Here is a 17,977-nt window from a genome sequence, read left to right on the forward strand (position 1 = left end):
GATTAAAAAGGAATTACTCTTATTGAATTGACTATTTTGGGATTTCCAAATTTATTAATCATTTTTCTATCATTTTCCCATTTAATTTTTGTAAATAGTTATTTGTTTAATATTTTTCGGATAAGTTTAAGTAATTCAGTTAATACAAATATAAAAGACTTGATTAAAAATTTAAATATTTTTTTTAACAAACACATATACTTCACTATCTATAGGGTTCTTCAGTCCTAAAAATTCTACAAATAGCTATGTGAGAATTTGGTACATATCCAAATTCCATTATTATTATATGGGTAGCTAACAAAAATTGATCATTAACCCTATGTTTGGTATGAGGGAATTGGATGGGAAGGAAAATTTTAATAAGTTTATTTAAAAAATTAAAAAAGTGGGGTTATAAAATTTTGATAAAAAATATGAGATAAAAGAGTAAGCAAAATTAGTTTAAATTTTTTAACCCTCATTTTTTTAATTTTTTAAATCGAGCTCATTAAAATTTTTATTAGAATTGGAGGGCAAAACCAAACCATTTGGTCATCATATGTGTCAAATGTTTCATCCACTACTAGTTTTTTGATTTTAGATTCTGCAAACATTGTCCTAATTGACAACTTGACGATAACCATATGGTAAAGTTTTGAGCTATCCTTCAGATGCAGAGGTTTGTGAAGCAGTAGGAAAACCCTGCATTTCAGGTTTGGTTTTTTCAAATTTAGTTATTAATGAATTTATATTTTATTTAATTAAACTAACTTTGTTGAATTTGTTTCCTTGTCATAGGCACTGAGTAGGAAGAATAAGCAAATATCTGAGCTTAATGTGTACCTATATACCATGTCTTGTGGAGGATACAACAGCTTGGAAAGAAGTATGGTAGAGGAACAGTTGCAGGCTGCACAAATGGCTGCTACTTCAGACCCTATTGGAGTCATTCTACCCATCCAGCATCCTTCTCACCAAGAAAACTGGAAGGCAGCGAGGGTTAAAAATGGTCAATATATCACTCCAGAGACTGCTACTGTTGGTGAGAGGATTGTAAGTAATATCATTGCATTATGCGTTATTAACTGTTTTTTTCAATTATCTTAAATTGAATTTATTGCTTTAATGTTATAGAATACATTTGAGGAGCAATTATCCTAAGGTATATTCGTTCCTCATGGATGGATGTATATCTTAGCCACTGTGATTAAAAAGGCTGACTATCCTGCTAGAGTTAAAGCAGTCTCTAAAGGGATTGGCATTAAACAGTTCTTTGGCCCTGATTTACGAAGAAGTACTGGATCATTCTCTGCTAATATGGTACCTAAAAAAGAGCTTGACTAGTGATTAAAAGAAGAAATAGAGAGAGTTTGATCTCACTTCAGTCAATAACACAAGGCGGAAATGCAAAAGATGCGTGAGGAGTTCGATGCCAAATTTCAACAAGCTATGATGATGATGGGCACGATCGGATTCCAGATACCTCGAGTGTCTGAACCGTCACAAGTAATAATCATACATCTTCTCAAGGTTTATTTCATCCATTTAAACTTATTTAATTTGCCTTAAGTAATTTCTTTCTATATTTTGAGATTCACCTATGATTAAAAGTAGGAAGGAAAGTAATAATCAGACGCAACATGTCACACCTTACTTTTAGACCTCATTTTATCTCAATTGAAACCATTTGGAATTATTTCTTATGGCCTTAGATTGGAGAAATTTGAACTTTTAGATTTCTTAAATTCGAATTACTGTTCATTTTAACCCTTATAAAAGCTAAATTTCGAAAATTCATAACTAATTCCAAAAAAATCAAAATAAGATGGTTCCAAGTTTTATTTGATGCTCATAATGTCATCTTTAAGGAAAAAAAAATACTCATTGGTATCCAGAATTCATCCATCAAGCTCAGATTTTGTGCAAAATGGTACTGTTTATTTGGTTATTTTTTAATTTTTCAGGATTTATACCCAACTTTGGAAGGGCATAACTTTTTGTACAAAACTCCAAATTTAATGAACTATTACTTGTTTTAAAGCTAAAAATATGATCTACGGGTCTGACAAATTTCAGCTCAAGAACCATCCAATTAAACAAAATTTTGTTAGCCCTTAAAAAGTCAACTTTTATCCCTTTTCATTCAATTCTTGGTCTTTTTCTCCTCTATCCAATCCATATAATCCTTCCAATCATACATCACATACTTAAACATGATTCTTAAATTAATTGCTCACATATAAAGCATTCTTGATCGTTAACACAATATTCCAACATAATTCATAATACACATAACAATACATAGTAATTACAAAACATAACTTCAATGGCATTAAGCTTAATTATCTTCCAAGGTGAATCCCTTTTCTTTCTTCATACTTGATCCAGCTCCTAGCTGGTAAATATTTGGATATAAAAGAATGAGATTTCATGAAAATCTCAGTAGTAATGAACCATAATTATCATGTTAATCATGCTTTACATAATGTGACATGCCACAATGCATAATAACCATTCTCAATTTCATGAACAACACATTATTCCATCAAGGAAATTAGCACATATTCATAACTCATATCAATATACATTTGGCCAAAGCATGTCATGCATTGAAGAACATTCCGTGCCATAGTATAAATCAATCATTTCATAGCAAAACAAAGCAATCAACGCGTACACATTGAGTAAGCAAGAAAAACAATCAAATTAGATTCAATGCTACCTTTTGTACTTGGTTCAATTCAGCCTCCTTAAGGATTTGGTATTTTCCTTGGTTCTTCTCCACAAAACTCATCAATCCAAGTATAATTACAAGCCATATTATCAACCGCTCAATTTGATGACAAGTACTTAACCTTAAACCTAATTAAATCCTCTTTTTCTTTATTTTTGTCATAATTATTCCTCCTTTAATTCTATCAATCTCTTAGCTCATTTCTATACAATTTTTTTTATGTAGAATTCAAATATCAATTCAGATTTAACAAAATCACACTCTTTCCCCTTCAATTCACTTTGGCTGAATAGGTAGGATTTATGTTCCAAAATTTTTATTTTTAATTCCAATGATTTTAAATACTTTTTTTGGTGTTTCCCTACACAAAAACACCTTTTAAACTTATTGGAATCATCAAATCACCTTGAAACAAACTCCTACCCTAGGAAACCTTAGTGGCCAAATAGGGGCTATATAAGTGCTAACTTTGATTTCTTTCAAAATTCAATCTAAATATCAAATAAATATAAAATTTCAAGCTCATATTTATAATTTCTATCCTTCCCTAATCCATCCTTAAACTGAAGGAAAATCACAGCATAGAACCTTGGGATTTCGTTATGAAATTTCAACTAAAACAACTTTTAAATCCAACCAAAATCAAGTTTAAACATACCTTAATAGATCCTAACTTCAAGCTTGATAATTTTTCTTGGATTTAAAGGGTATTAGGAGCTATTTGGAGTTGAGTTTTTATTTTGGCGTAATTTTCCCCTATTTTTCTCTATTTGGCCAAATTATGCATGAAGTGAGCGAGTATTTATGGGCCAAAAAACTAACCTCTCTCTCCTCACTTGTAGAAAAAAATTGGCCATCAAAAATAGCCTTATGACTGCCATCAAATTTTTCAATTTTTCTTATTTGTCCAAGTGTCCCTTTGCTTGAGTTTTTCCATTGATATTTTGACTTAATTTGGGTTTAAGACTCCTTAATTGTTGGGCCATTATTTGAAAAAAAATTTTGGACCCTCTTGACCCAATATGAACCTCAAATCTGATTTAAAAAGGAAAAAAATGTGAGGCCCACCCATAAATATCAATTTTTGACTAAAACTCACTATTTTGGTTACTATTTTCAAAAATAGTTCTAGGCCTCTAAAAATTCATTTTTCCCCCATCAAAAAATCCTTTATAATATAGGAAAGCCCCCTGAAAAACTTTGAAATTTATTTCAAATCCTAGGTATTTATTTTGAACTTTTTCTAAAACAGAGCTTTACCGATAATATTTCTGTAACTAAATGTTCTAAAATTAATCCTCTCACCTCCGAGGCCTAGAAAAAAATGTATAAACTCCAATAAATATTTAAATAATTTTTTCATATTTTTTCCTGAATTATTGAAACCTCTACATATTTAAAATAATTATTTCGGACTAATTTTTCACTGTTTTTTTTCAAAAAACCTCTATTTACAGAAAATTCTGTAATAATTTATTTTCATGCCATTTCCATCTTTAGGGCCTTAAATAGGGTTCTAAAACCTCTAATTCACCTTTTTACTATTTTTTGAGAATTTTCTAGATTTTTCTCTAATTTTTTTATTTTACCCTTCATAGACCAATAATTTCAAAAATATTAGTTCAAGCAAGGGTTAGAGCTTAACTCAAAAGTTGTCTCACCTCTAAGTCTACTTTGCTATTTAAACCTCTCTCTAATTTATTATTCATATTCTCAGGGTTAAATTTGGTGGGATGTGATAGAACAGCTGACAGTGTTTGACACTGACTCTAGCCCTGACCCTGCCTAAGACAATGGACTGCCGTGTGCTCTCTATGTGGACTTTGAAGATTCATCTCTTCATATTACTAATAGTTGAGCATTCTTGGACACAAAGATCCATGATAAGAAAGTTCCGAAGGATCAAGTAAGGGTAAAAGTGGATAAGATCTGTAGTGGTCATGGTGGTACACCAGTGCCCAACATTGCTGATGAGGTTCGACTACTGGTTCAGGCTAAAGGAAATTTCATTTTGTGGCCAAAAAGATTTGTGGGAAAGCTAGTGGCTGTGAAGAAGGCGACAAAGAGTGCATATCCTGTCCTCTAGTCTCTTCTTAATCACATTGGGGTTATATATAGAAGTTTGGCGCTTCTTCATTCCATGGTGGGAAATATGGAGAACCCCTTTACTTTCAACATACCACTGGGAATTGTGGGTTTAGATGTAATATACGACTTCACTATTGATAAGAAGGACCTCATTCAATTCCTCAACTTTGAGGAGCTGGATATATTTTTCATGCAGCTGGCTATCTTGTAAGTTACAATATCATTTTTTTTTATTTCATGTTATGCTTATATATGTCCTAATGTGTATTATTTGAACAACAGGCACTTCACTCACATCTATTGGCATAGAGGACTTGAGGGCACATATGGCTTTTTGTGTCCTCAAAAAGTGTAGAAAATAGTAAATATTGTGGAAGCGAGGTTGATCTACATGATGACCATAATGACCCGGACAAAAAAAAGTTATATTTTGCACCTTACGTGGAAGGGTAAGTATATTATTGTATTTGAGATATACAAGTTATATATACAAGATTATAATTAACATGGTTCGTATTTTGCAGTTATTATTAGACCCTAACATGGTTTGATTCCCTGCATGGAGGTCCACAAGAAGAAACCGGAGATGTTACTGACACATGAATTTATGTTTATATATTTAGTACATGTAAAGTTTATAAAAACGTGCTCTAATATCATTTTCTTTTGATTATTGATAGGACTTTTCATAGTTTCAATGTTGTGGCCAAAGGGAAACATAAGCCACTACTAAGATGGATTCTCCCACAAGTATGTTATTTTGAGCTAAGTATACGCTTATAAGTTTTTTCAATAGCCAAAGTTAATGTTTATAAATTTTTCTTAGATAATCAAAGTCAGATATTCAATTTTTTATTTCATTTTGTTAGTATCGTTGTCAATCCAAGAGTGTTGAATGCAGAAATTATGTCATCTACTATATAAATGACATCATTGAGACAGGGGTTATTGAGAAGTTAAACGAGATAAATATAGGTTAATTACATTGTATGTAATTTTTCAATTCTTTTCACGTTTTTGATCAAGTTGACTATGTTACTTTTAAGTTACAGACATTCCAAGATAGTGTGCCATATGACATCGAGGAAATTAACTTGATGAGGGATACTCTGTCAACAGCATTACTTGAGAAGTTTTAAAGTGTGAAATAGTTAAGTCATTCATCTCATTTTAGTTCATTTTTTATTATTAACTAGTTAAGTAGCTGTTGATTATAATGTGTAGGTGATTGAATAAGGATTAGATATTAGTGTTAGGATAAACATCTTAAAATGGCTTTACATATTCTTCTACTTTGCTGGTTGTATTTGACTCTATAAATTGCAGGAAGGTTGTATAGCAAGTTCACGTAGAATGTTAAAAAAAAAAAAAAGATGCAGTTTTTAATGGTGGTTATTTGTTTAACCACCATTAAAAACATTTTTTTTATAAACCGCCATGTAATATTCTCCTTACAACATTAACGGAATTCACTGCACTTTCAAAACCATTATGAAAAGCTCATTTTAACCGCCGTTAAAGATCTTTTTTTTTGGTAGTGTTGGTAGAGTTATATAAGGTACAAATTTGTTCCGTGAGTTTTCACTTATAAGTGCTAAGCACTGGGAAGTCTTTTTTTTTTTTTTGTATAAATTTGCCTCAAAAGTATAAAATCATAGCAGCTTTTCCTTTTACTATTAAAAAACTAACGTTGATTGGTTAAATAGTAATATTGACTGTTAATATTTTTAATAGTAGGGGACAAATTTGCTATGATTTTAAACTTTCACGATAAATTTGCAATTAAAAAAAGCTTTCCGATGCTTAGCACTCTTGAGTTAAAACTTTTGAGACAAATTTGCACATTAACTCTTTAAAAATTTATATTTCTTCTGAACATAGAGATTAAATAATTAATTTGTAAAATAACTGAAATAGAAATTAAATAATTAATTTGTAAAATAACAAACTTTTTTTTATTAGGTCTTATATTTAAAATTAGATGAGTATTTTTAATAAAAATTAAATTATCTTCCTATATAAAGACTAAACCTCCCCAATATCATGTGCGCTGCTCAAACATCAAGCACTGTGATATTACTATTACATCATGCCACCCCTTTCTTCCCATTATTACTACCCCGTGCCCATGATGGCTGAGGAGAAACAGAAACATGCTCTGCTTTAGGGTGACTGGTGGAATATCTCCAACCTTTCAGGCATTATATGGAATCTGTACGTAGAAGCATCAAATAAAAACTTAATAATAATTCAATAAACCTACATTGCACATAACTGATTAAGAAAAATATAATACTCAAATGGCATGGAAATTGCCAAATTGTGACAGATTTGACACTGTAGGCACGCAAATATATATATGTGCGCGCGCGCATGCACATGTGTGTAATATGATTATGAAGGATTTAGGAAGAGGAGCCACCAACAGTAACAACAAAAACAATCTTTAACTTTGTCTAGCATCTGGGGAGGTTTTTGGTGAAAACCAAAACTGTGTTAAGAATAAGAAAATACAGGAAATTAAAAAAATGCAAAATAGCAGGATGCGAAAAGATCAGAAGAGCAGATTAATGTCTTGTTTGGAGCTATTTATATTAAGTACTTATAAATACATTTATATAAATTGAAACGAAACTCTCTTCGTATACTTATTTTATATTCCGTAAATTATAACAAAAAAATTATTGTTGACATCACCGTTACCAAACAAACAGTAAAATATTAAGCTAATTTGGTGGCTGAGTTATTGTGCTTTTGACAGCCCATTCTTTTTATAAGAATTTATTAACATGGTATGAAAGAGGAAAAAAAAGAAAGAAGGGAAGTATTCCTTGTAGTTTTCAATTAAACTTAGTAATAGGAATTGGGTCAAGTGAAAGGGGTTAGTCCCTCATAATGTGACGAACCAATGTTCGAATCTCTGATGCCATAAGTGCCCACATTTAATGCTTAATAGTGCTTCGAATAGGATTACCTCTAAGAAGAGAATACTTAAGCTTTAGGGAAAAATATAAACTCAGTAAACTTAACTGAGGTCGTTAGAGTTTATCTATTAGAATTTGGATGCTTGTAGTTTAAACTCCCTCTGCTAATAATTAACTATGTTGATATGGCTTAATGGAGTTAAAAATAAGTATGTGCCAAATGATTTCAGTTAAAAAAATTGCCCAAAACTACTTGAAGATTTTAAAATTTTAAAATTAACTAAAATAATTTTAGTCAATAAATAAATAAATAAAAATATCAATGAAATCAAGTCTTCTCATCACACACGTTATATTTATGTCCATTTGTTTTGAGGAGGCGGCCGCATACTCCAGCGGCCTTGATGTCGACGGCGCCTTATATAAAAGAGGGGGGCTTTAAAATCTGGAAAAAAAAAGAGAGTATAAAATTGTGTAATTGTGCTATCAAAATAAAAAGCAGCAAAATAGATAATATATTGAAACGTCGTGTGAATAAGCCCACCACATTGATTAATAAAGTGTTTCGGTAAAAACTTATACAGTATATGGCATAAATATGTGAGAAGAATTTCATATTGACTTACATAAAAATACTTTTATGAAAAAGTGCAACGCTGGCAAAAAAATAAAAAAAGGCAAACATGTTTATTTCTTTCTTCTGCTATTTTTTATAATGGGAAATAAACTTGCTCAGCCTTCCTCATTAGAATAACAACTTTCCTAAATTGGCTTTCATGCTACTTTTGGTGATCAATTTTTCATTAAATAATGATGAAGAGCTGTCTTAATTGTCATCCTATAACTTTGAATAGCAGTAATTACAATTCAAATTATTTCAAATACTGTTTTTTATTAGGCCAACTTGCATCTCTGATCCTTTAAATCTATTGAAAATTTTATTTTGAAGAAAAATTATCACGTGTTCGCGTATTACGTAAATTTTGAAGAACAACAATGGTTGCCACAAAAAATCATTCAAAGTTGATTGTGTTAGGGTTATGAGACTAAAAGAATACTTTACAAAATTAAGAAACCAATCAGAGTACGAAGAAAGAGCCACTGATGATGATGAAGAAAGAGCCATCAATTTAGAGTGAAGAGGCCAACGAGTGACAACGACAATAAAGAACCAAATCTAGGTTAAAGATGACAATAGAGAGTGAAGATGAGCAAGAATGGTCCATCGATTAGCGGGCCACAACTTTCGAAGTGAAGACCCAAGTCCCAAAGGAGTGAACGGGAAAAGATGAACATGAGGCTGTTGATAATGAAGAAGATGAAAGGGCTATTTGGGAATTTAACACACAAGAAAATTGGATCCCACCTCTGATCGAAGGAAATTGAGTAATAAGTTAATATAAACATAAAAAATTGAAAGGAAATTTCATGAATTCTTTAAATAAATATATGATCGATCAAATAAGTTGTAAATGTTTGCAACAAGATTTTTGTTTAAAAATTTTAAAATTTAAATTTAAATGATTTATATAATGTCCGAAACTATTATATGATAAAAAAATATGCATTTAAAATAACTTTTTAGCCTTTTAAAAGAAACCTAAATAAATAAGTTTCAATATGTTATGAAGAATTAAAATTAAAAATTTTGAAAATATATCTGTTATAATTATTTGGATCAAAAAGTATTTTTTATGGATATAAATGTTCAAAAAATATTTATGTTAAGAGGGGATATTTTGATCAAAATAAAACTTTAAAAATCAATCTTAATGGTCAACTATTAGTTGGATAGATAGAAATGAAATCTCAAATATATAAAGACAGTTTGTGTGATATACATTTTAATTTCAAGAAAAATTTATATACATTTTTTTTTGAATACTGTATTCCACCAAAATCAGTACCAAACAGCAAAGGGAGACAATTTATATACATTTTTAAAATAAAGGAGATATTTCTATAATTCGGGTAAAACAAAAAGATAGGTAATATATTTTACTCTTAAATTTAATAAGGAAAATTCCAAACAGTATTATTATTTTCTTTTAGTAAACTTATTATGAGTTAACTTTCATTTTGCTTCTTTCTCTTTCCCTATATGCGAGTAATAAGTAAACTGACAGAGGAGTACAAGCAAGGAATAAAAAACCGGATCGGACATTAAACCGGTTAAGGTAGTGGTTTAAGGATTAGTTGCTCGGATCGGGGTCAACTCGAGGTCCAACCGGTCATATTAAAATAATATAATTTAATTAAAAATAACAAAATATAACAACATTAATAATCACTAATAACAAAATATATCGAAATATAACAATAGTTTGATTATAATAATAAAGTATAACGACATTAAGAATTTTGATCTTTATTGTTTATCATTAAGTAAATTTAATAATCATTGATACCAAAATCATCATTAAAATTCATTTAAATCTATAGGGGTGAGATATTAGAAGCTGAATGAAAAAAAAAAAACAACCAATAACAATATAATCATCCAAACCGGTTTATTAATGATTCACACCAGTTTTCACCAGTTCATTCCGGTTTGACCAGTTCGCTACTGGTTCAATTCCCCACCGGTTTAATATCCAAACCGAATTGGACCACCGGTGAACCGGCTAGTTTGATCCGGCTTTTTTGTTCTCTGAGTACAAGTGAAGTGATGAAGACTTTAGTGTTGACTTGGATGGTTGAGAATCATCATTTCATCCCAATAAGGCGGCCAGTTAAGTTTTTGTCCATATAAAGACTCTGTGGTTGCATTCATTTTTTGTGATAATCACTTTATGCAAACAAAATTAATGAAAGATGGGTGTAATGATATTGGTACTTCTATTATGCTTTGCTACAGCTTTCTCCCAATAGAGAAACTTGCTCTACTTCACACCAAATGGTGGAATTTTAGTGATAGTGCCCACAACTTTTCATACCCTTGTTACTGAGAAGAGATATATTGCAATGATTTTGGAAGCGTTGTTATGATGAATCAACCACGGATCCCTCCATAGCACCCTCAGCTAGAAGATCTCAACCTCACTGCATTTCCCAACCTACAATATTTGATACTCAAAGGAAGGGGTTTGATAGATGCCATTCCACCTCAGATAGGATCTCTTTATAAATTCATTTACTTGGACTTGTCTTATAACAATCTTACTGGTGAGTTAGTTATATACCTTCTACTTTCACTCTTACCTTGCAAAATTCACTCAGTTTCAAAATGTTATATCTACCTCAACAAATCTAATACATCTATTTACAACTAAAATTCCAATATAGATGGGTGCTCTTCAAAATCTTATTATTGTTTATTTATTTCAAAACAATCTTGCTAGTATAAATTAATTAACATTTACCCTTAGTTACCAAAACTCACTCATATACTAGCAAGTTACTATTTATTCTAGCTTTTGTCGGTGACCTTTTATGCATCACTTGGATTATGAGAAGTATGTCTGTGAACTTCGGTTATCCGGGTTTTAAAATATTGATGATCTATCATTCCCTTTTTCTGAAATTTCAGAAAAATACAAAATAGGAGGAGGCAAAATTAACAGAAGAGACTGAAAACCAAGCTAATTTTTTGTAGCTAAGTTATCGGATTTTGGATATCCCAAATGTTTGTTCACAAGTTTTTTTCAGGACACTTGTAATAGGAACCAGTTTAAAGTGCTTATGGCAGGAATGATCACTATTATACTCATCATTGCAATGACATTAGATATGTATAATTGTAGTTTCAACCATTTAGATTTATAATTTTTTAACAAATGATTTTTTAGCAAGTAAAAAATTATTTTCTTGAAAATGTGAATAATTAAGATGTTATTTGTATTTTAAATTTTTTCACAGATAAAAATATAAAATTATTTAAAACATAAAAATAAAATTATATTAAATCTAGATCGTTCAATTTTATTTTGAATGATTCAGATTCCCAAACTGAATATCCTGTATAAGGGGTGAGCTCTATCTACCCATTAATTCTCTAATATGTATTCCTTCATTTCATTCTTTTGATAAGGCTTTATTAACAACTTTGTATAAATCTAAAGATTTAGTTAAAATTAATTAAAGTTGTTAACATTTCAAAATTACCAAAAATCGTTGTGTCAAATATACACAAACACACACATATATATCAATGAATTCAACTCTTCCCATCACACCGTCATGATTATGTCCATTTGTCGTGAGGGATACTCCAACTTTGACGTTGACGATGGCTTGCAAACAAGGTGTTTAGAAATTAGGACGTAGAAAAAGAAGTTGTAAAGTTGTGTAAGTTTTGTGATATCAAATTAAAAGCACCAGCCAAATATATAATGCCCCCTCTGATCAACTGGTGGAATAGCTACAACCCTTCAGCCGACCATTGTGATGAATGGGATGCCATATATATTTCAATGATAATGGAAGTGATATTTAATTTATTACATGTTATAACTAAAGCATATAGCATGTGGTTTTAAAGTAAAAGCAAATGTCAAAAGTACCCACTCCTTACACTCTTATAATAAAGAGTACCATCAATTTATGTTAAAACTGAACTTGAATTGCTTCTTATCTAACACTCTACCCTTCCAGTTGGAAACATTTTCCTAAATAATCATTAAGCTTAGAAAATTGATTTATCTTTCTAGAAAACAAGTTTTATAATAAAGATTACTCAAATGTATCTCATAGTGCTGTTATGGAATAGCTTCAAAAAGTCGCGAAAACTTTCTAGGCGCCCAATTTACTAGGTTCCTATTTTAGGCGTTGTTACCATTTCTAATAGAAATATCTGAAGTGGAGGATTTAACATCAAAGCGCCAAATAACAAGAGAGAGAATCAAGAGGTTACAAGATCCATTACCTAAGACTTATATGCAGATAAAGGAAGCAAATGAAGCCTTATTAGAAGGCAATGATAAGAGCTCTTTATCTAAAAATTAATAAATATTGCACAAAAAAATAATAAATAGTGGTATATTAGGCTTACATTTGGAACTTTACTTTTTTAAACTCGATCACACCTATTAGTTGTTAAATATATGGCTATATATTGCAGAGACGAGGAGACATATACATAGATCATTTACCAGTGTGTGTGGAAATAATTTAGAATTTTTTTGAAAAAAATATAAGGGAGCTGGCAGGCATGGCGGGCGCAGCTACTTTCAGCCTTCACCATCGTAGGCTAGCTCATATCGACACTACTAGCCCACTTCACCAGGTCTAGATCAATAGACTATACCTTTGTATCCAATTGTACCCATTCCACACGTTATATTTTGGGAAAATTATGGTGGAGTCCCACATAAATAATTTAATTATTAAAAAGTTTCTTGATTAGTTAATAGGTCATGATTTGTTTTTTTTAATACGTCCGAGCTTATCATTATTACATACTGATTCGTCTCCAACAGTTTTCTCATTGATGTCTGTTGATGTCATTTTTGTCATTATTTTTGTGAGAATTTATTAGGGAGAATTATGATAAGGTTCAAAGAAAAAAGAAGATAATTATCAGTTAGTCCCCATGACAGATGAGTAGTTGTCATTTATCACTATGAAAGTTATTATTGCATGCTGTACTAGTAATTATATTTTTCACTTGGAACTTCATGGCAATTCTCTCAATTTATTATCTTTTTTTTTTTGCCTGACAATTTATTATCACTTATCCAATTGAGGCTATAATAATCAAGGTACTAAAAACCGGACCGGCAATTGAACCGATCAAGACAATGGGTCAAGAGTCAGTGGGTCAATCCAGAGCCAAACCAGGGGTCAAACCGGTGAGAAATAAAAAAATAATTTCAATGTTCACTAAGAACTAGATATATGATAATAAACTATATCTTTACAATTTCTTATAATATCATACTACTAAAATCACTAAATATTCATCCCAACAAAATATCAAAATAGATATATGATAATAAAATATTCCTCCCTATAATTATTCAATCACTAAGTCCTAATTATCAACAGCTTTTAAAAAAATATCATCAAAATAATTTTTTTAAAAAAAGGGGGGAGCTGAGTTAACCCACCAAACCGGGCGGGTCACCCTGGTTCAGTGCAGGTCACACTGAGTCATCATGCACTCGGTTCACAGACTCAACAAACAACAAGACAGGTTACCTGGCCTGTTCACTGGTTTTCGGTCCAAACCAGCTGGTCCGGTCCCGTTTTCAATACCATGATAATAATTGAAGTTATCTCTTCCAGTCACTCCTAACATTTACTGTGGTTTAGATTACTTTCTTGATATGCATTTTTTTCCCTTTTAATCTTTGTTTTAAGTTGCTTCTTACACAAATTAAGAGAATGTATTAATGCTTAACCAGTTTGTCGGTATTATTTAATATTTTTTTTGTAAAAAGTATTCTACTTATTACTTTATTACTTTACAATGACAAATTATGGAATAAAAACCGAATAATAATTCTATATAGTTGCACATAATTAAGATAAAAAAACTGTCATACTCGTAAAATCTACTCATAAAAAGGAAAAAAAAAAAAACGCGTTTGGAATGGTCTTTAAGACCAGACCATAACAATAGTAGTTGTAGACTTTTGAATCTTTTGCAGTTTTGCATGAATTGTAAGAGACAAGTAGCATCATGCAATAAATTATTGATCACAAAATTTTGACCATGATTTACAAAGAAATTACTACCCTCCTGTTTTCCATATGCGTGCCTACTTAAGAAGAAATTGATGGTCCTTTATCCATATTTATTTGTTCTTATATAAGAAAAAGAACACACAAATTAATCTTTTAATAATTAGGTTACAAAAATTCTCTGTTGAACGATGAGTTACAAATATTTATTTAAACAGCAACAAATATAAGAATCTCGGTTTTAATAGTAAATAACTGAGAATAACTTAAGACTTAAATACCTTATTTACAACTCGTATTCTTATAGCTGTAACTCATCTTTTAGTAATATTTTTTTAGATATAAAAAGTTAATGTTTTTAGGCATGAGTTTCCCTTCTGCATTTTTATGATATTTTTATATTCTTTTAGTTATAGAGTACATTTATCTTCTTCTTTTTCTCTTCTTTTCTGGTTGGGGACACTTGAGCACTGCACACAGAACCCATAACAGGACATTGAAATCCCTAATCTCCAACTACTAATACAGATTTAAGCATTACTATAAACAAAAAATCAGGAGTTAGCATAATTTTAGTTTGTATCTTTAAACTTCCAACCCATGACCTTACACACAAAAAAATTTAAAGATGTTCAAGCTTTTTTTTTTTTTTCAATGAAAAGAGACAGCTGAGTAGGTACTAAAGGCCTAGGATTACATTGCAGGGGATGTCAAACCTGTGACCTTCCTTTTAGAAAAGAGTTTTCATATGCCACTAGAACAGAACGCTATTATTTTAAAAATGTTCAAACTTTGTGTTTGATCAACCTGAAGCTGCAGATACCATTTAGGCCACTAGAGATGGTCATTATGTTAAGGCTAAGCTTGACCCATTTGGTAGAAGTTCATGAAGGGTGGTAGTTTTTTCCAAAACAATTAATTAGAAAAAATTTAGGCATTTCTAATTAATTGTCATCCACTTCATGTGAATCTATTTAGCATATTCGAGAGCTTATTGTATTCCAATTCCAATTATGTGGGACCCAATAGACTAGTTTTGTATTTTATTATGCCCTTCTCACACGTTACGTTTATGTCCATTGCCTTAATTTGGATGTTCTCCAAAGACTTTTGACTCTAATGTGTGCCCGTCTTACACATCTTTAATAATGAGTTTGCTTTTTTTTGAATTTTCATAGGACCTCTATATGTATTGTGGTGTTCATCTCACGTTTAGCAATCTCTTGTCTATTTTTACCATACAAGACTTTAATATTGACGAAGACCATTAACAATGATATTCTTTTTCTATTCTTCTTTAATTTTTAAAAAAGAAGGGAGAAAAAACTCTACTATCTATTACAATTATTACCGTCATCTATTCTCACAGATTATATGCATACAAAGTTTTAAAAAAAAAACAATTTGATATGCAGATGAAATCCGTGTGAAGAGAAAAACAGGTTTCCATAGTGTTTATACTCTCTCCCATCCTAATTATAAGAGCTAGTTGACTAATCTGAAGAGATTAAAGAAATAAGTTAAGTTAGTTATTTGTAATAAATATATGTTGTCTTTCCTAAAATATCCTTGCTAATCAAATGTATTGGCTAGAAATGTTATCATTAGAAGGACTACCTTGGAAAAAAATGTATAAATAAAATAGACAAAAGAGATTGGGATCTTATATTTAGGACTAAAATAAAAGTCAAACAAGATTTTATATTAAGGACCGGAGGTAGTATTTTTTATGGTTAAGGATAAAAAATATATATGAAAATATACTAAAACTTCACACAACATCGTGAATGTTCTTTGGGTTCAAATTGACTAATTCAAACTTAAAAAGAGCTCAATAATGCCAATGCTATCAAAATTAACAAATGTCTCTTTTTTAACAATGGGACCCATGATTTTTGTAAGTGAAAGAAACAAAATACCTCTAATTACAAAAAAAAATTCAAGGGTTAAAAAAGTTGATGTTTTCGGGCATGAGTTTCCCTTATACATTTTTATGATATTTTTGTATTCTTTTAGTTATAGAGTACATTTATCTTCTTCTTTTTCTCTTCTTTTCTGGTTGGGGACACTTGAGCACTGCACACAGAACCCACAACAGGACATTGAAATCCCTAATCTCCAACTACTAATACAGATTTAAGCATTACTATAAACAAAAAATCAGGAGTTAGCATAATTTTAGTTTGTATCTTTAAACTTCCAACCCATGACCTTACACACAAAAAAATTTAAAGATGTTCAAGCTTTTTTTTTTTTTTTTTCAATGAAAAGAGACAGCTGAGTAGGTACTAAAGGCCTAGGATTACATTGCAGGGGATGTCAAACCTGTGACCTTCCTTTTAGAAAAGAGTTTTCATATGCCACTAGAACAGAACGCTATTATTTTAAAAATGTTCAAACTTTGTGTTTGATCAACCTGAAGCTGCAGATACCATTTAGGCCACTAGAGATGGTCATTATGTTAAGGCTAAGCTTGACCCATTTGGTAGAAGTTCATGAAGGGTGGTAGTTTTTTCCAAAACAATTAATTAGAAAAAATTTAGGCATTTCTAATTAATTGTCATCCACTTCATGTGAATCTATTTAGCATATTCGAGAGCTTATTGTATTCCAATTCCAATTATGTGGGACCCAATAGACTAGTTTTGTATTTTATTATGCCCTTCTCACACGTTACGTTTATGTCCATTGCCTTAATTTGGATGTTCTCCAAAGACTTTTGACTCTAATGTGTGCCCGTCTTACACATCTTTAATAATGAGTTTGCTTTTTTTGAATTTTCATAGGACCTCTATATGTATTGTGGTGTTCATCTCACGTTTAGCAATCTCTTGTCTATTTTTACCATACAAGAATTTAATATTGACGAAGACCATTAACAATGATATTCTTTTTTTATTCTTCTTTAATTTTTAAAAAAGAAGGGAGAAAAAACTCTACTATCTATTACAATTATTACCGTCATCTATTCTCACAGATTATATGCATACAAAGTTTTAAAAAAAAAACAATTTGATATGCAGATGAAATCCGTGTGAAGAGAAAAACAGGTTTCCATAGTGTTTATACTCTCTCCCATCCTAATTATAAGAGCTAGTTGACTAATCTGAAGAGATTAAAGAAATAAGTTAAGTTAGTTATTTGTAATAAATATATGTTGTCTTTCCTAAAATATCCTTGCTAATCAAATGTATTGGCTAGAAATGTTATCATTAGAAGGACTACCTTGGAAAAAAATGTATAAATAAAATAGACAAAAGAGATTGGGATCTTATATTTAGGACTAAAATAAAAGTCAAACAAGATTTTATATTAAGGACCGGAGGTAGTATTTTTTATGGTTAAGGATCAAAAATATATATGAAAATATACTAAAACTTCACACAACATCGTGAATGTTCTTTGGGTTCAAATTGACTAATTCAAACTTAAAAAGAGCTCAATAATGCCAATGCTATCAAAATTAACAAATGTCTCTTTTTTAACAATGGGACCCATGATTTTTGTAAGTGAAAGAAACAAAATACCTCTAATTACAAAAAAAAAATTCAAGGGTTAAAAAAGTTGATGTTTTCGGGCATGAGTTTCCCTTATACATTTTTATGATATTTTTGTATTCTTTTAG

General features: G+C 30.6%; 1 protein-coding gene across 1 annotated transcript in view; it reads left to right on the top strand.

Annotated features, from left to right (window-relative positions):
* Window positions 1-4,868: 4,868 nt before the first annotated feature.
* The window catches only part of LOC114755653 (probable leucine-rich repeat receptor-like protein kinase At1g35710), a 66,831-nt gene continuing 53,722 nt past the window's right edge, over window positions 4,869-17,977 (top strand). The window contains exon 1 of the mRNA XM_028944516.1: window positions 4,869-5,011. Within this exon, the coding sequence (XP_028800349.1) occupies window positions 4,869-5,011 (143 nt within the window). The remainder of the gene's footprint in view (window positions 5,012-17,977) is intronic.

The sequence above is a fragment of the Neltuma alba genome, unplaced genomic scaffold (assembly GCF_004799145.2).
Source record: "Neltuma alba isolate B1F8T4 unplaced genomic scaffold, ASM479914v2 tig00010307_pilon, whole genome shotgun sequence".
NCBI lineage: Eukaryota > Viridiplantae > Streptophyta > Magnoliopsida > Fabales > Fabaceae > Neltuma > Neltuma alba.